The following is a 19,899-nucleotide window of genomic DNA, read 5'->3' as shown; positions in this document are numbered from 1 at the left end:
TTTTACTCTTTTTAGTAACATTTACGTATCTATTTGCTTTTACTGCTTTTAATTGCTCTTAAAAGTTTTCTCTTGTTTTCACTCCTTTGTATTAATACTCATATGTTGTTTTTATTGTTTTTTTATTTCTTCTTTTCATATTTGATTCTGTTGTCTCTTAGTTTTTACCAGCCATATTCTATTTTATCTTAGGGCTGCGTGGAATCCTTGGGTTTTTGTTTTTAATGTAATGCACTTTATGTTGCTTATTTTATGCATGAAAAGTGATATAGAAATAAAGGTAATGATTGATTCATATAAACTCTAGATGTGTTGGAATAAATCCATTCTTTCTGATCATGTTTGCTCCAAAAGGGCTAAACCTCAGGTGTGGCTTTCTAGGGGGTAAAAAAATAAAATAAAATAAAATAAAATAAAATAAATGCACGAAAGTGGGTCAGAAAAAGAAAGAAATCACATTGCTGGCCCCAGATCCAACCAGTAGAAAGATGACCCATGACCAGATCACTTCCTCAACAGGCCATGAAGAGGGTCCACTTGAACGTGCAATAACTTAGACAGAAGATATCCTCCCCAGTTTGTAGATAAAGGCAGAAAAAGGTTAAATATCAGTCAGCATATGCACAAGAGTAATGACAAAGTTGTATTTTCTGCACTTCCTGAAAGAAGACCCACTGTGACAAAAATAAAAATCTGCTGTCGGGATCCCCGGCTCTCAAAAATATCTCCTCTGGTTGCTCTGTATTCCCATTCCTCATCACTCACATAGACTGCAGTGACTGATATGAAGCGTTTAGCAGGCAGTAATTATGTGGAGCATGTTGCTGAGCGTATCATTTTACAACAGGCACTTATTTTGCAAACTCACGCTATCGCCGCCGCACGGTCAGAGCCGCAGGCCCGCGGACACCCTGGGAAAGCTCTCATTTCTGGTTGCATGTCACCCAAATCGGCTTGTTTACATGCCTTAATGGTTAGTAGCAAACAGCCTGCGGTGGGACGCCCCGTTTGTGCATGCAGCACGTGTGCGCAAAAAGGGAACACCACGTTTAGCTGCCGCGCTCTTCCCAGCTGTAATTAACGCTAAAGTTAAAGCAGGGTTCTCTGACTGCGCCAGGTTTTAGGAGATTTCTCTGGCTCATTTGAAAAATTACAGATGCTCCAGCAGAACATATAGTGTTTAACTTAAATATGGAGCCGTTGATGTAAAATGCAGGCGGAGAAGATTTCATTTCATGTCTTTGAGTTTGTGTTGAGCGTACAGCCTACACATGCGGGGAATATTATAAAAAAAAAAAACTACCACACCATTCTTATGGAAACAGCAAAATATATATATTTAGCCAAATCCAAAACCAAACTTTGATCAAAAGGATTGCAACTATAAAAATGAGCATGCATGTCCAAAGTTCCTGACATTCTCATGGTTACCCATAATATGAGCAAAACATGCAGCAGGCTGTTTTTATTTTATTTCTGTATGGCTTCTGGGGAATTTGAAAGAATATAAAAGAGTATTTTATAATTGACTGCAATGAAAGTTTGTAATTCTTTGGTGGGAAAAGTGGAGGGGAGTGTAGATATTATTATAGACAAAGGACAACCCATCTCCACTTCCTCCCATTGGTCAAACTGACACCAGGATTTCAGGGATCTGGGTGGTGCAGGGTTGTGAGTTTATTGGATCCAGAGACTGAGACACGTTATCAATGATCCGGCCACACTTCCTCTAGACTCAGTGGTGTTTGGTTAATACTGCGCTCCAACAGATAGAATCAGAATCCAAATCAGAATTAGGTTTATTGGCCAAGTATGTGCGCACATATGAGGAATCTGACACTGGTCACTTTGCTCACTTGTACAAAAAACACAAAACTTAAGATAAAAAGCCTAAAAAATAAAACACAATAATAATTAGACTTAAATAAATAAAAGAGACTGAAAAATAAACGACAAGAGCAGGTATATGCAACAGGGCTGTATAGTGAGTATGGCAATGGCAACTGTCAATCATAATGACGTCACGTTCAGTTTGCATAGCATCAGATAACTAAATAAATAACTTCTAGCTTCACAAGCTTAAACATACACCCGCGTAATACTAACTACCTGAAGTGATGGACAAAATTGTTTGACGTGCACTTTAATATTTCAGTTTTCGCCCAAGTCCCATCCACTAACATGGAGGAGGCGGAGCTTATGACCTATACCGCAGCCTCTGGCCACCAGGGGGAGCTCTACTCTCTTCGACGTCTTCTGACGTCGTCAACTTTTTTCTCTTACAGGCTGAGCTCTATTTAAAAAGAGAATACCAAATTTGGTTTTGGGTGAAGGTGACCAGCAGTGTTGTCTGGCTGAATAAATGTGGATTGTAAAGTCTGTTATGCACTTGAATAGTTTTCTCAATGGAATCAGTGGACAATTTAATGTAAACAATCAACATGTTAATGTCCAATTGCTATACATGCACCGTATGTACATAGAGTTCCTCACTATAAGAGGATTCTGATCATGTGAAGTCGAAGCTGATATGTCTCTGTTTTCTGAGCTACCCATAATACCAGAGCCCCCTTTTTTTTAAAAGGACTGGCTGAATGAGAGTACATAGAAATACGAGTCAATTAAATCAACAGGTGTTTTTCAGCGGATTCAGACTCTCTGAGGTTATTGTTTGTCCTGCTTAGCAACCGTAACCAAGGAGCGCGGAGAAGAAGCGAGGCTCTGACAAAGGCTAAATCTGGCCTGAAAGTGGTTCAGTCTGTCCAACGTCTTCCGCCAACGCTTCCAAATCTGCACGGACTCATTTTCTCCTGCACACGGAGGAGGAAGGTCTGAGAGTGTTTGGAGTCTTTCTCCCTGGAGGAGAAGTCGCATCAAACGGCAGAGTGGGATGTTTCAGCTCATCGCCGCCTTGCAAACTGGTGAACGCGCACACCGGGGACACAAAGACCACCCGTCAGTGTGTGTGTGTGCGTGTGTGCACGCAAATTTAGTCGTTTGTGCATAAGCAAATGTGTTTGTGTGTCAAAGAGGCATCTGTTCGTTGGAACAAACAACTTTCCATTTTTAGCAGCCAGGAAAAAAGAGGGGTGTGTGCATGGGTGTGTGTGTGTCTGTGTTCTTGTTTTTATTAAGTTGTGGGGGCCAAGCTGGATCCAAATACTAACGTTGAGTGGCCACGACCTTGTGGGGACATTTTTCTGGGCACAACAACTTTTTGACAAAGGAGGCTTGACGATTTGAATTTAGGGCAAAGGTAAAGTGCACTATGTCAGTGCAATGGACTTTCAAAGACAGAAATATGAGCTGTTTGTGATGATGATGATGATGATGCACGATGTCCTCACATACCGCATCGTCTTGGGGTCACAGGTTGGATTGGTGCAAACAAAGACTCACTGCAGAGATTTTTTTTTTTAAAGTAGAGAGGAGTTGAAATTAACCCACTGGAGTTGAGTCTCTCTAAAGCAACTAGACAAAATAATGAAGAGGTCAGGGAGGAAAGAAAATATTATGTCAGGAAATAAAATGAAGTGAGAGGAGAAAAATTCGAGATTTAATGAACAGATGAGGGAATTTGAGACAAAAGGTGGATGGGATGAGAATTTAATTTCCAAAATAAGAATAATGCATAAAAGACAAAAAAAGAAAAAGGAAGGGTAGAGAGAAGTAATGGATCCAACAGACATTCCTTTTTTTAATTCCCTCCAAAGTAACATGACAAAGAAGACAAATAACTAAAAAGGGACGAAGAAAACATATAAAAATGTAAAAAGGGAGAATCAGATGGCAGTGAAGGCGAGGACAAACTCCTGAGAACCATGATCACTTCAAAAAACAGATGAGAATATAAGAGAAAGTAACAAAATAAAAATGTAAAGCTGTTAAATGTATGGATATGATACACTGCAAATATCTGAAGAAGGGATGTAGGGAAAAGGAAGAGCAGGAATACAGGGAAGTGAGGCGAGAAGACAGAGAAGTACTACTGTGAGGAAAGAAACAGTTATTTCTTAATTAACAAGATGAAAGATGAGAAGATTAGGTTAGATTAGTAATAAAGATGGAAGATGAGAGACGACCTGACAAAAACCTAGAATGTTTTTCTCCTCTAATATTCCCAGTTGAAGGGAAAGAGATGAGCCCGGAGAGGTGGTCAAATGAATAGACTTTATATTTGACAAAGATGTGTCCTCCCTGTAACTGTAAAAAGAAAAGAAGAAAGAGGACAAGCAGACAAACAGAGTGAAAGAGTTCCCGATACAACCACAGCTAGACGCTGACCCCTGTTGGCCAGTATCGGTACTGCATGCAGACCTGCAGTCATTTGGAAGATATGATGATTTTTTTTTTTTTTTTTTTCCTTCTGTTTCCTGGAAGGGCATCAAGAAACTTCAGGCCGCTCATAAAACACCCTGAGTCACAGTAATACTGGGATATGTAAAAAAAAAAAAAAAAAAAAAAAGATTATTCCATCAAAGGGACCAAACCACTCCTTAAAACCGAAAACATTCAAACAGAGCCAAGCTCTTCTAGGTAGCAGCTGGCATCGGACTGTCTGAAAAACTGCTGACTGTCTTGTTCTTGTTTTCAGCTCTGGGTTGAGTTACATGAAAAACAGGTGTAATTTGTAAATGAGTGAATGAGTGTATCTGTCCTGTTTGTGTGTCACTGTCTAATAACTGCCAGATGTGGATGCAGTTTGCCGTCCTTTACTGGAACCGGTGTGAGTTAGAGGCGCAGCGCGACCTCCTATGTGGATACGATATTTGTTATTTATCGGCTGCACGCCGACATCTGTTTGATTCAAAAACAGTTTTCTTTTTCATCTTAAATTACGAGACCAAAGTGGTAGTTATGTACGCGGTTTAATTTGGTGACCAGAAGGAACTTGTCAGCATTTAAGTTTTCTGCAGCTTACAATTATGGCAAACCCACACATTTCAACCATGTCACGTTAAAGGATCATAGCGCATTTTTAAAGAGCATTTCCAGAGACAGGCTACAGATTAGTCAAAGTTGTGGGCTGAAGAAGACACTTTACTTACATTAAATGTGTGTTTAACTCTGTGAAACATGCAAAGACATTGATGTTTGGACTCACCAAACTAAAGTTAAAGAACGTCAGGAAAGGAAGGCCAAATTTCTTCACCTGAATCTGGGTCTAAATGTTGCACATGACCCCCAAGTCTAGCAGGTATCAGTAGTTTGTATTCAGGAAGATACAGGAGGCGTTTCTATTAGCTGGGATTTTTTCTAGATCATCACATTGTTGTGGAAATATTTGTAGATTTGAATGTAAAGAAGAGATACAATATAGGAAGAGACTTCTGTGTGCCTTTAGAACTTTGTTTAATCAACTTTTGTCTCTTCCATGTCTCTTCTTATGTATTGGTTTGGTAAACTGTCAGATCAATCTGATGGATGCAATCTATCACTGGTAAAACTTTGGCTGAAATGCTGTTGACAGAGGTTTGACTAGAACCAAAGGACACAACCCAAAAACTAGGGCCAAAGACAACCATCAGCCTGGTGTGTAACAACCTTCTGGGCCACAACTTTCTTGCTTGACCCATTTCTAGCAGCTGTTCTTTACAGCTTTTATGTCATTTAGTAACTTATCAGCAAGAATATTTTTCAACACTGGTGTTCTGTCACCAATTCAACACCCAAAAATGACTGAAGACTTACAGACTCGTAAAAACTTTGGTCACAGACACTCAACAACAGTCTGGCAAACCTTATACCAAAACTCCGTCCAGGACATCATATAGAACCAAGTTTATATTAACAGTATAGTGATTGTAAGGCTTTAAAATTAAAACTTGGAATTGCAGTTGTTCTCAAATTTATGAAAATGGAACACACAACCCCACGAACACATGAACAGAATTAGATAATGTTTCTCTTTAAAGCATTCACAGTTTAGATTTTTATGACAATCAATCATAATATGAGTAAAAAAAAAAAGGCAGTCATTCAACATAAATTACCTGGTTGTGTACTATTTGTTTGCAGGGATCATCTAAGGCTTCCAAATGACGACTGTAATCCGGAGGGCCTCTTGGGATCCTCTCCATCTGGGTGTCCTCCAGGTGGCCATGTTGGCAGCGTCCCGCCGTCCAGACTGTTCCTCACAGCCGATGAAGATGGTGCCAGTCCAAAGACGCTGCCAGAAACACTCTGTCCACTCTCAAAGGTTCTTGTTTTATTTCAATCTATAAACAGCATATGGCTACAGATTTGATCATCATGTAATGGACCAGTTTATTGTTTTCTACACTCCTCTTCTCTAGTGTTGATTTCAGTTAAAGGGAGAGTGTGGATATTTGGTAATATAATGCAAGATCAGCTCAAAAGTAATCTTAAGACTTCTTTTTTTTCAGACGATTAATTCATCCAAAGTTTATTTATACGTCTTTTGAAGGACAGAAATCAGCAGGCAGAATGATAACACATCTTCTCAATTCTCCCTTCAACTCATTAAAGGAATTTCAACATACTGGAAAGTGATGGAAATCACAAATGAAAAACAACACATTGAGAGAGGAGTTCTTTTAAAAACACTCTACAAGTCTAATTGTCCTTGTTTCGGCTTGTTTTTTTAAGATATTCTATGACCTGGATGACTGAGAACCTTCACACCTACATTTCTTGTCTCTGTAGTGTCCATGCTTGCTTATTTAAGAGATCAACAAAATGTTCAAGGTTGACTCTGACTTAAAAAAAATATAGAAGTCTGACACTGCTGGACCATCCAATCATCCAACAGCCCTTCCTTCTTCTCAGCCATACTGTATTTAGGCCATTTCAGCAACATAAACATCAGTATGAGTGAAGCATTTGGCAATCAAGTTAAAATGTGTGCGCTTGTGCAAATTTCTATAGATTACGAACTATGTTTTGCTTTTTGTCAGCAGGTGTCATTGAGTTCCATGAGAACAAACTGAAGACTTTGTCTTAGTTGTGACTGGGCCTTTGGTGCAGATTTTAAAGCTTAAAGTCAAATTCATAGACTTTATTTAAAGATGGAAAAACCTTTACCAATGTGCTACCTGAAGTACAGTTCTGGAGCTCAGTGTGGTGTTTCTGGACATCTCCATCTTAGAAGTGGACCACTATAGGACCAAAATGTTTTTCTTTTGTATATCACTGTGTAACTATGTTTATTTCAGCTGTAAAGTTTTGATGATTAGACTTTTCTGCCCCCTAGTGTCTAAAACCAATCATTGCAGTATTACATTATTAATGTGAACTGTTTGAAATTCCAGCAATGAACCAATTGAGTATAATTCTATACTTACCTTGTTCGTATCTGGTGGTATGTTCTTCAAAATTATAACAATAATCTGTAGTCAAAGTTGAGTATATTTTCAGCGGTGATTATACTGAATCTTTGTTTGGGATATATTCACACAATGTTCTCATCCTCCTCTCTGCCAGACAAAGAGGAAGACGTGTGTGACTGTGGAAGTAGACTTGAAAGATTTACTTCTGGATGTTCAGGGTAAAGACAGCTTTAGTTTCAGTGACACACACAATACAAGTTGCCTGGTTGTGATTGACTCTCACAGACATCAGCTGAGTCAACAGGCCTGCAGATTTTGTATTGCACTATTGAGAAAACAAGGAAACGCATAAATGCAGATGTGTACTTTTGTGCATAACACACACACCAATGGGAACATAACATACCGGCAGACACACACACATACACACTGAGAGCCAAGGACCACGAAAAAAACTAGGACGAGAGTTTTGACTCTCTGCATATAGGTGTGGAATTGTTTTCATGAACTTTTTCATGGAATACTTAGATGTTGTGTTGGGTCATTGTGGACACCTCATGTTACGAGGCCTAGAACCTGCTAATCCTTGGTTTAAGGGTAAAGGTGATATTTTATTAAGGGGCTTGGGTTAGGTTTAACATCAGCATGGCAAAAATTAATTCTTTTGTCTTTAAATAGAGAGATGGCATTTTTACATACCACAAGTTCATGTGGCTTTATGAGGGTAAAGGTTACAATTTGGTTGGGGCGAGGGTTAGGCAGTTTCCTTCGACTGTTAGGCTTCAGGAATATATCATGTGAATGTAAGCATAAATATAGAAACACCAGTCAGGTTAGTCTTAGGGTTAGGGCTAGTGTTGGGGTTAGGGCTAGTGTTGGGGTTAGGGCTAGGGTTAGGCACTTACGTCAGATTGTTAGGCTTTGGGAATATATCATGTCAATGTAAGCATAAATATAGAAACACCACTTACATTTCGATTTAGCCTTAGGGTTAGGGCTAGTTTTGAGGCTAGGGTTAAGGTTAAGCATTTACCTCGGGTTCTTAGACTTCAGGAATATGTCATGTCAATATAAGCATAAAGATGGAATTAGGAGTGTGAGGGTTAAGGTTTGCTGCTTTGGACAGTATCCTGATAGTGTGAAGATAGTAGAAGCAGAAGATATTGTTTTACCACAATCTGTGTGTATGAGCTTGTTCTTGCATGTCTGATTCCAAAGGGCAGAAAGAGGGAAAGATGCAGTTGCATCAAATATGAGACAACCAGAAACATATACTTGCATTAGTCTCCGTTTGTAGAAGACAAATCATAGAAAGCATGACAACCAGTTTCATTTCATTAATTTCCTGGTCACAATTGACTGGTTAATGTTGTATAAAACAACACTAAAATAGAGTATTGCATCTGGTAGTAAAACAGAGAGATATTAGTAATCTTTAGGGGTTTTCCTTGTAGCAAAAAAACAAACAAACAAACAAAAAAAACAACTGTATGTTTGATTGTATTGGTTGAAACACAGTTTATTAATGCATTGCAGAGGGCAGATGATATTTAAAATCTAAACATGTAAAATCAATGACACGTGCCTTTGCAGTTAATTCTTCTGGATGCTGAACACATGTATAATATCATTTTGCAACATGAGAGATGATGAGTCTGGAGAGAGGAGAAGACAAACGGATGGGAGAGAGTCTGGTGGCATTTATTATCTGTGTGACGCACAAGGTGGACTCCTTTCTCTGTGTGTGTGTGTTATTCATAGCACTGATTGGCGTCATCAGCTCTGAGCACTCGCCCACTGCTGTTTCAGAGAGTCACGCTGCGATGCAACATGTCAACCATCAGCACGCGTCATGGATCAGGCCCAACCGCACAACAGGCTCACGCACTGTGTATGTGGCTATCTTTGTGAGGACCAAGTTCCATTTTACTGAATTTACCCCATTTTTTCTTACCCCTCTTTCCATTGTCCTCCATCAACTTTTGATAGTTGGGTTTTCTTTTTCACCTCAGATGTTTAATTTATCTCCCCCCATCTCTCTATATCTGCTATAATATAATGACCCCCCTCTTCTTTCTAGAACAATCGATAGTATAAGAACAAATTCTATAAAGATTGGACCAATGGTGTCTAACCAATAGGAAGCTGTATGATCACCATGTTACATGCAAATTAGTCATTTTCCTTCAACTAAAAGACAGAAATGTCAGAGCCAAGTGAACAGCAACATGTTTTTCAATGCGTCTTTCTTATATATCTTATATATATATATATATATATATATATATATATATATATATATATATATATCTTTTTCTGTCTGTAACTTCTTGTGTCTGGGTTGACTTCTTCGACTTCACCTGAGAGCTTCACCTGAGGAACAGGGACTTTGTACTGCCGAATAGTCTAGAGGACTACACTATGTGAGAGAGTTTGACACCACAGGCATTGGTGTGGTCTTGGTTGTCATAATTATTTATAACGGTTGAGTGCAGATACCTATCAATACTGACACTTTCCACGGCCGACATTCTGCTATGGTTGCTTTTCTTATTTTAATTTAGACTGGTGACAAGAAAAAGATTTAAAATGGTGATCAAGCCTGATCAGAGATTCTGATCAGAGATTCTGAGTGTTGACATCGACGCTAAATAAATTTGACTTACAGCACAATTACGTTTATTATCATTGCACCGTGAAAAACAACACAATGTATTTTGCTTGTGCAGCCTCTAAAACAATACTCCCACTCACACCTATACATAAATACATAAGTACTTTAGAGCATCAGAGGTCAAAGGAACATTGCACATAGTCCTACATTGTTGTGATAAAGGAAAAGTTGAAGTGATGTAGGTGTTCTGACCTTTTACTTTTAGAGATTCATTAGGATACATAGTGCTCCATGGTTTAGTAAATATGATTTTCTTTTTTAAATTTTATTGAGTTCAATGGTTACTCCTCTTTGCTGGATGTAATACGTTGCCAAACATACATGATGGAATTGGGTTGTCTATGCATTCATGGTCTGATTTTGACAAAAGAGTTTCCTCTGTTAGCTGGGATAGACTCCAGCAAACGCTGTGACCCTAGTGATGATAAATGGCAGTAGAAAATGAGATGAGTTTCCTCTTTTAAGAATATACAGTATGTGCTTGAGGGTGGATACAGATGTTTGCATCTGTTTATTTGTTCTCCCATACCAAACATATTCACCAAGTTACAAAATTGTAACAATGTTTTTCCTGTTTCTAGAGGCAATGAGGCATAGGCTATGTCATTGCTTCTCAAACTTTTTTTTGCAATTCCCCCTTGAACAATGGGGGGATTTTCAAGCCCTCAATTCTGTCACATTGCACATTTTTAAATTTATTGAACTAACACAAAATAACACATATTATACTTCATAAAAAAATACAAAGTTCAAGAGAAAAAGAAAGGGCAGTTGTGCAATCACTTGCATAAAAAAAGTACTGTGGTCAAATATACAGAAAAAAAATGAAATACTGTTTTGTTTTAGTCCTTTGCATTTGTCATGGCAGGTGAGCATGTGAATTTTTCCCACATTAGTGGCTGCGATGAGCTCGTTTTTCATTGCACATCTTTTCAAAATGTGGCAGAAAGCCACTTCACACTGCCATTCTTAAATCATCCTCAATGTTGAGCTGGGATCTGCATTTTGTATTCAGTCATTTTACTGCTGAGAAGACTATCTCAAAGAGATAAGATGTGGCAAAAGGTAGGAGAATGTAGACAGCTCTCTGACCAATGAGTGGGTACTCCCTCGTCACTGCAGGAGGTTTCAGGAGAATTTGAATTGTGATTTTCTCAACCTCTCCTTTAACATATCAGTACTTCTTTATAACATTTGTGTATATATACACTGTACATAAATTAAATATATCCGTTACATCTGTTTGGTTTTTTAAATGCGTACTCCATGTACCAACTTTTAACTTTGAGCACCTGTCCCTCCAAAAGTCTCTGTAAGGTCCTGCCTCAATGCATGTGAGTTGAGTGTGAGAGTTTGGGGGTATTAACAGACCAGAACCTGGTCATAATATGGAGGTCTTGGTTGAACTATCTACTACAGTAAGTGGAAATCAGCACAGTGGTCTTAGAAGGATAGCTGCGTCTACACATCTATTTGTGCGCATGGTGTCATATTCATGGCAGCTGACATGTCTTGAATTAATGTTCCTTTGACATGTACCACCTCGATGTGTGCCCACCTAAACATGGGCAGAGAATTTTCAACAGCTATATTCCATCAGATGTGTGGATATTTCTCTACAGCACACAAATAGACACAGAGGAGTTTCGTCCAACCCCAAATCCAGGGTAGAGAGGTTCAGTGAAGGTGGAGTAGAAGGTGAAGAGATGAAACACACTGGTTTCAGAGACTGTATAGAAGGAGATAATTCCAGCAGAGTAGTTCACATACACTGCTATTCTGTTAGATACAGAGGAGGAAGAGAATTGAGGCTCTTTTTGTGTTCCATTGTGCCAGACAGAGTAACCCTTTTTAGAGCAATGCAGACTCCAGGACTGACTGTTGCTCAATAACCAACAGTCCTCAGGGGTCACTGGTTTATTAGTCACTGCTATCAGGACGTTTCCTTTCCACTCGACCTCCCAGTAACAGTGATCAGTCACTTTACCTTTACACAGAACCTGGTGGAAACCATTTTCCTGAGTCTCTCTCACTACCTTTGCCTTTGTGTTGTCGTCAGACAGCTGAAGGTCCCCGTGTGCTGTGTTTAGATCCAGTCTGAATTTACGGGCATCTGATTAAGACAACATGGAATTTTTGTTTTATTATGTTAATAAATGTGTTTGTGCATCAAAAGATTATTGTTGATGTCCTTCGTTAATTAAGTGCAAATTGAGACTTATTATGAAGAATTTGGCCATACTAAATGTATCAAACTCACACTTACACTTTTTCAGACCAGGCGTTATTCTCCGCTCTCCACTATGGTCCACCCTAACAAAGAGTCGCAGCAAAACCACATTATTGTCTACAAATAGGAAATTAGTTCATCTACCTTTCCTTTACAGATATTGGCATTGAAAATGTATTTATTTAATTATTATTTTATCATATTTGAATGTGACACAGCTCAGTGCAACAAATAAACAGTGTGTGCTCTTGTTGTGTGTTCATACTTGAGTGTGTCCAGTCTCCAGTCTGGATTCTCTTTTATATCAGACAGCAGCTTCACTCCTGAGTTTCCTGGATGATTGTAGCTCAGGTCCAGTTCTCTCAGATGGGAGGGGTTAGAGGTCAGAGCCAAGGCCAGAAAAGAACAGCCCTCCTTAGTGACCTGACAACCTGACAAACTACACAGAGACATAAAGAGTAAGTCATACTCATACTATACTCAGCTCGTGATTTGTGTCAGTATTTTTAATCAAAAGTCTCTACCATGGAGCCATATTGCCATCCAGAGGCTAGTTAAAGAAATGTCTTTGGAATGTAATTTTAACAAGTAATACTGTTATACACCACAATATAGTTTTAATACATCTATATTCTGAAAAGCAAGACTGATTAGGCTAGCCCGAGTATAATTTACCTTTCCTTTTTCTTGATATCAGTTAGCGTTGCTTACTATTATCATTTAGTTATATGAATTAGGATATTGAGGAAAGTCGTAGAAATAAATCAATGTTTCTGATAATATCATGCCGACGAAGTTTCGCAACAAAGGACACACACTGTAGAGACTTGGTGATAAACTGGCGTCTTGCCAGTTTTAGTTGAGTTCTTATTCAGCTCAATTCAGTTCTTTCCCAATTCTGTTTTGTTGAGTTCTATTCTATTCTTGTTCGTGTCCAGTTCTCAGTTCTTGCTCACTTCTTTTAGAGTCCAGTTCTCTCTGGGCTCAGATCTCTTCTTAGTTTTTTTTTGTCTTCCTGATACTTTTTATTTTTAACTCAAAGTCTATTGCCCGCCAATTGGCGTATTCAAGTTTTATATTTGAATTATTCTCGCCACATTTAACGCACAACTGTTTCAAAGAACAAGCTGAATTTTATTTTAACTGTCAAGACAGTCAGGCATTAATAATATTTTTGAAGATATTCTTGACCAGACATCAGAAGTATTTTTCAATTCCATCATTGACAAACAACTTTAAACACACGCCATCAGGCTCTGCTGCACGGCAATTTCAAAGTTGTCCACTTTTGTCTACATAACGCTAAGGAAAACTGCGCTGTAACCGATGCTGAGGTTTGGACCAGGATGACTGTCTATCAATCTGCTTTCAACGCTTCGGTGCTGCTGGTACCGAAGCATTATTCCCCGCCGATACCGCTGTGGAAGATCGAGCTCAGCAAAGACAAGGTTTGGTCACACGATCCAGTTGTTTGGATCAGCATCCAAGAAGTACACTATCACCTTCATATTTGAGCAGAGTTGATGATGGTGTTATGACTAAAGAAACCTTAAACAAATCTAAATAATTAATTTAAGAAATTAGGTTCTGTTTGCGTCTTTATTTTCATAATTCTCATTTATTTCGGTATTTTCACCATTTTCCATTACTCTGTTATATTATTCATCATGTTTATTCACTAATCACCTTTGTAAATAAACTACATATTTTACTTAAGTTGTTGTCAGAAGGTCCTTGTGAGCTGTAAACAGATGATCCCTGTACTGAGAGCTGACGCCTCAGATATGATGAGATTGATTAATTACTAATAATTAACATTGATTGAATATTAATTGATTCATTCTTACAGTGTACAACGTACTCTGCAGGTGGTGCCCCCTTTCAACAAGTGCAGTTATTACACTTAATTGTGTAATAATTTGATTCCCCTACTCTACACTTAGACATTATCTATTTTTGCAAACATTGCATATGGGTGAACCAGTTCCATATTATTGATGAGGAGCCTCCAGAAAAACATTAAGTAGGCCTACCACTATTACACGTAAAAGGACATAAGAAAATACTAAGGTAAGAGTAACCTATTGTACAAGCATACCAGGAAGAAATGACATAAGCCATATATCTCATGCCCCTCAAATGTCCCACCATATAGTGTGTTGAGAAGATCAGACTGATTCTTTTTGATAAAGGTTGGGACTGAACGATATGGTTCTCATTACATTAACTGTATGATTAACAAACTTATGTTAGTATTTACTTAAAATCTCTGCTGCGTCTAACTAGAGCCTCACCGAGAAACCAGCTTAAATGTAGAGTGATAACCCTGTTTTTATTTCCCAAAATGGTTCATCTTTAAAATTATCAACAAAAATAAAATAAAATACAGATAGAAATTGCAACTTTCTCTGCCAGCTGATGAAATAATTTCTTTCTTTGTACATATTGTCATGTGTGTAAAACTGAACTGTTTGATATGGGAACTGAATTAAAGATTTGTAGATAAGACATATTTAAACAGAATAGTCTACTAACTCCTGACCTGAGAGTTTCCAGTAGACAGTGTGGACTCTTCAGTCCATCAGAAAGAAGCTTCACTCCTGAATCCTTCAGGTCGTTACCACTCAGGTCCAAGTCTCTCAGACAAGAGGACTGGGAACTGAGAACTGAGGCCAGAGCTTCACAGCTTCTCTCTGACAGGTTACAATCACTCAACCTGAAGAAGAGACAGGAAAATAAGGTACGTTAAAGTACATTAACCCATGTAATATTTTACAGCCTACACACACAATAGTGGGCATACTTGGAGCACTGAGCAGCTGCATAAAACACCTGGTGTTCTGAGGGGATTGTGGCATTCAAGATGGTGAAGCCTCGGTCCAGTTTCAGGGAATATGCACCTGAGAGTCTTATCTTACTGGACTGTATATTTTGTTGGGTCAAGAGTTACAGCTAAGACCACGGATACACTAATTTATGTGTGGTCTATGATGTAACACTTCAGACAGGTAGTACAATGCCAGCTATGTAAGCAGGACAACCCAGAAACCACAAATGTATTTGTCAATGTAAAACACAAGACATAGTATAGTAGACATTAAGAGACAGCAATTGTCATCATATCTGGATATTCAAATTGCTGCTTCAAATCTCTGTTCCATGTAACATGTTTTGCATTAACATATTGTGAGGACTTACATTGCTTTTTTTGAGGCTTTGATGACTGGCAGCAACTTGAGCAGAACATCTTCTGCAGCACAAAATTTCTTCAAATTAAACACATCAAGATCTTCTGATGACAGTAACGTAAAGAGCAGAGCTGACCACTGAGCAGGAGACAGATTTGTTCCTGAGAGCCTTCCTGAGTTCAGGTACCTTTGGATCTCCTCTGTTAGTGATTCATCCTTCAGTTCATTCAGACAGTGAAACAAATTAAGAATTCTCTCTGTAGGAAGATCTTTGCTGATCTTTTTCTTGATATACTCCACTGTTTTTCTATTGGTCGTGGCTCGGTTTCCAGTCTTTCTCACCAGGCCATAAAGAATACGGTCATTGGTGTGGAATGAAAGACCCAGGAGGAAGCGCAGGAACAGATCCAGGTGTCCATTTGGACTCTGTAAGGCCTCATCCACAGCACACTGGTGGAGATGCTTTAGGTTAGGTTCATCGCGAAATATTGTATACAACCACTCCCACTTTTGTGATTTCTTCAGTAGATTGACACCATGATTAACAAATGTCAAAAGAACATAGAGAGCAGCCAGAAACTCCTGAACACTCAGATGGACGAAGGAGAACATCTTGTCCTGGTACAGGCCTCTCTCCTCTTTAAAGATCTGTGTGAACACTCCTGAGTACACTGAGGCTGCTCTGATATCGATGCCACACTCTGTCAGGTCTGATTCATAGAAGATCAGGTTTCCTTTCTGCAGCTGATCAAAAGCCAGTTTTCCCAGAGACTCAATCATCTTCCTGGTCTCTGGACACCAGAGTTGATTTGTCTCACATGCTTGATCATATTTGAGCTTCTTCACTTTGGTCTGAACCACCAGAAAGAGGAGGTACATCTCAGTCAGGGTCTTGGGCAGCTGCCTCTTTGTTTTGATTCTCAACTGATACTGCAGAACTATAACAGAGATCCAGCAGAAGACTGGGATGTGACACATGATGTGGAGGCTTCGTGATGACTTGATGTGGGAGATGATCCTGCTGGCATGCTCCTCATCTCTGATTCTCTTCCTGAAGTACTCCTCCTTCTGGGAGTTAGTGAACCCTCTGACCTCTGTCACCATGTCAACACACTCAGGAGGGATCTGATTGGCTGCTGCAGGTCGTGTGGTTATCCAGAGGTGAGCAGAGGGAAGCAGTTTCCCCCTGATGAGGTTTGTCAGCAGCACATCCACTGAGGTGGACTCTGTAACATCAGTCAGGATCTCAGTCTTGTGGAAGTCCAGAGGAAGTCGACACTCATCCAGACCGTCAAAGATGAACACAACCTGGAAGTCTTCAAAGCTGCAGATTCCTGCTTCTTTGGTTGCAGTGAAGAAGTGATGAACAAGTTCGACCAAGCTGAACTTTCTCTCTTTCACCACATTCAGCTCTCTGAAAGTGAATAGAAATAAGAAGATGATGTCCTGGTTGGCTTTGTCTTCAGCCCAGTCCAGAGTGAACTTCTGTGTTAAGACTGTTTTCCCAATGCCAGCCACTCCCTTTGTCATCACTGTTCTGATTGGTTCATCTCTGTAAGCTGATGGTTTAAAGATGTCTTCACATCTGATTCTTTTTTCCAGTTCATCTTTTTTCCTGGAAGCTGCTTCAATCTGTCTGACCTCATGTTCATTATTGACCTCTGATGATTCTCCCTCTGTGATGTAGAGCTCTGTGTAGATCTGATTCAGAAAAGATGACTTTCCTGCTTTAGCAATCCCCTCAAACACACACTGGAACTTCTTCTTTAGATTTGATTTGAATTTACATAGACACAGCTGAGAAGGATTTCCTGAAAGAAGAAATGAAATATCAAATAAACTGTAGATTGTTACCTGTAAATGTTAGAACAGACAATTACTATGGGATATTACACTCTTGTTTTTCAAGGACAACTATGTTTGTGTGCAGAAAAAAAATATATGTCCAGTACACATGAGTACAGCATATTTTCATGAGAGTAAAATTAATATCTGCCTCTTACCATCCTTCACATAGTCAGCCATCCTGTTTTGCTCAGTGATGAGGGAATCCTCTCGGATGATGCTCTTGTGCTCTTTCTCTTTGACATCCACCTCTGCTTTCCTCTGGTTCTACAGTGAAAAACACCCAACCAGAATAACAACAAGCAGTGCAATACTAATCACTAATTGACAACACACACACACACACACACACACACACACACACACACACACACACACACACACACACACACACACACAAACTTTCTTTGAAAAGCCTTCAGCTATCAGGCTCCTCTACTGTGGAACCAGCTCCCAGTTTAAGTTCGGGAGGCAGACACCATCTCTACTTTTAAGGTCAGGCAAGTTTATAGATAGGGCTGGACTTAACATCCCTTAATTATGCTGCTATAGGCTTAGACTGCTATGGGACAACTAAGTGAATGTAGTCTACTCTCTTCTCTGGCACTAAGCTCCTGTCCTCTAATCTCTAATAATTTATTTTCTATTACTAACCGTTGTCTCTCACTCTCTCCCCATCAGGTTTTTGTAAAGCGTCTTGAGACGATTTTGTGATGGCCTCTCTCTAACCCTCTATGTTTCACCTATTCCAGGCCGTCAGCTTGGCCTCAGCTGGCTTCAACTGGAGGGGGTGGAGCCAGATGATATAAATAGGGCAGCCATCTTGGAGTCTTTCTCTTCACTCTGTTGTTTGGACGGCATTGGGCAACTCAGTTTGTTTTGAGTTTTGTTTCTTTACTTTCCACTCACGAATGCTCTGCACTACTGACATTCACATAGTTTAAGTTGTGGTATGTTTATTTGAATAAATGTTTTGTTGCATTATACTATTTTGTGAACTCTTCTCCTTTTGTTGTGAACCTTTGAGCCAGGTTCGTAACAATATGTATATGTATTTCATTTATATGCTATATAATTTATATTGAATTGAATTATATATAACTGTGGCTTCTTGAAACAGACTGTGTCTATGGTGTGTGTCACATGACACTGATCTGTGTCAAAAAACACAAGAATCAAAGCACAGCCAAACTGTGTTACTCCAAAAAAAAAAACAGTGTGCTAATATTTCATTCGTGACTTGTTACCTAACAGCTGGGTTTTATACTCACCATAAATATAGAGTTCAGGTGTGTTTGTTGCCCCTGAGTAGACTGAGCCGTAGGATTCTCTGTACTCTCCTGAACCCTAAAGAATGTTCACATAATTATTTTAACAGCTTTGCACACATTTGATAGGTGACCTACATCAAAAGTGTAACCTGCAGACATCGCTCTGATCCGTCCATCCTACCCTCACTTATGAACAAGATCCCAAGATGCTTGAACTCAGAAGTCCAATAACTAGGTATGAATGAAAAGAGAGTCTTTTGAGGACTTTCATTTTAGGATTTTCTGGCGGTTTCCTGTGGACAGGCTGTACTTAAGATGATAAGACTATAAGACGAATTCAGTTGTTGTTCATCACCTGACACTTATCCTGGCTCTAGGGTGGGGCCCCAGTAAGACATGTACTTTGTTTTCTTATCTTCAGACAGCCTGGCCAGCCTGGTTTTGCAGATGAACACGTTAATACTTGATTTAATGATTTTTCTGAATGGGTGAATAGCTCTGGACATATCTCACTTTTCGCCTTTAACATTTGTCCAAACGTCAGATTATAGCACATCCTTCATAATTCTTAAGTGACAAGAGGCAGAAAGAAGCCCCCAATTGCAATGGCATTTTTGTGTTTTTCAAAGTTTTGAAAAATTCACAATCAACCCTTAATCACAGAATAGCTGATTGAGAGTGAGATAAAGACCATAAATAAATTCTCTCTGACTACAACTTCTAACTACACTTGTAACGAAAATTACAATGTTTAATCAATACTCAGCTCGCGTCTTCCATCAAAAACCAGTTTTGTTCGTTTTTCTAACTCAAAATTTGATAAAGTTCGCTCTTGAGTATTTTAATCATCTCAAGTTACTGAGGTACTGGCTAAGGAAATGCATTTGGAATGTAATTTTAACAAGTAATACTGTTATAGCGTTTTAATATAGCTATATTCTATAAAGCACGTCTGGTTAGCCTAGCCCGAATAAAATCTACCTTTCCTTCTACAGCCTCGTTCAGAATCCAGTGGGTAATGTCATGATGGGTTTGTCCATAGATATATACAGTCAGTGAGTAATACTCCTAAAGTTATTAAAAATGTCAACAGAATGTATTATTTAAATCTTTGCAGAAACAGAAGTTATCCTTACTAAGGTTAAATGCTTGGTGGTATTGATAGCAAAGTAACATTTGAATTTCAGCATATACTGTATGAACAAATACTGATAACAACTTAAGATAATGAAGTTTATCTACTCACTTTGTTGTAGAAGAATGTTGTCTTTTAAAGTCAATGGGTTGAATCATGGACCTGTCACTCGAAAAATGAATGAAGCAGTTAGCTTGTCTTAGTGTAAAGTTGTATTGATTAAAATAAAAAGCATTTAAATTTTAGCATGTATGAACCAATACTCAT

The 19,899-nt window shown here is 38.9% G+C and overlaps 1 protein-coding gene across 1 annotated transcript in view; it reads right to left on the bottom strand.

Annotated features, from left to right (window-relative positions):
• Positions 1–7,212: 7,212 nt before the first annotated feature.
• Positions 7,213–19,899, bottom strand: part of LOC124999448 — a 54,010-nt gene continuing 41,323 nt past the window's right edge. Inside the window, exons 18-25 of the mRNA XM_047574366.1 lie at positions 18,498–18,573; positions 17,385–17,493; positions 15,392–17,192; positions 14,736–14,909; positions 12,459–12,632; positions 12,230–12,276; positions 11,619–12,076; positions 7,213–7,744 (exon numbers count right to left, since the gene is read on the bottom strand). Of these exons, the coding sequence (XP_047430322.1) occupies positions 7,526–7,744; positions 11,619–12,076; positions 12,230–12,276; positions 12,459–12,632; positions 14,736–14,909; positions 15,392–17,192; positions 17,385–17,493; positions 18,498–18,573 (3,058 nt within the window). The 3' untranslated portion in view covers positions 7,213–7,525. The remainder of the gene's footprint in view (positions 7,745–11,618; positions 12,077–12,229; positions 12,277–12,458; positions 12,633–14,735; positions 14,910–15,391; positions 17,193–17,384; positions 17,494–18,497; positions 18,574–19,899) is intronic.

The sequence above is a fragment of the Mugil cephalus genome, chromosome 21, assembly GCF_022458985.1.
Source record: "Mugil cephalus isolate CIBA_MC_2020 chromosome 21, CIBA_Mcephalus_1.1, whole genome shotgun sequence".
NCBI classification, from domain to species: domain Eukaryota; kingdom Metazoa; phylum Chordata; class Actinopteri; order Mugiliformes; family Mugilidae; genus Mugil; species Mugil cephalus.
The sequence above is the reverse complement of the archived record's forward strand: the minus strand, read 5'-3'. Positions and strand labels throughout refer to the sequence as shown.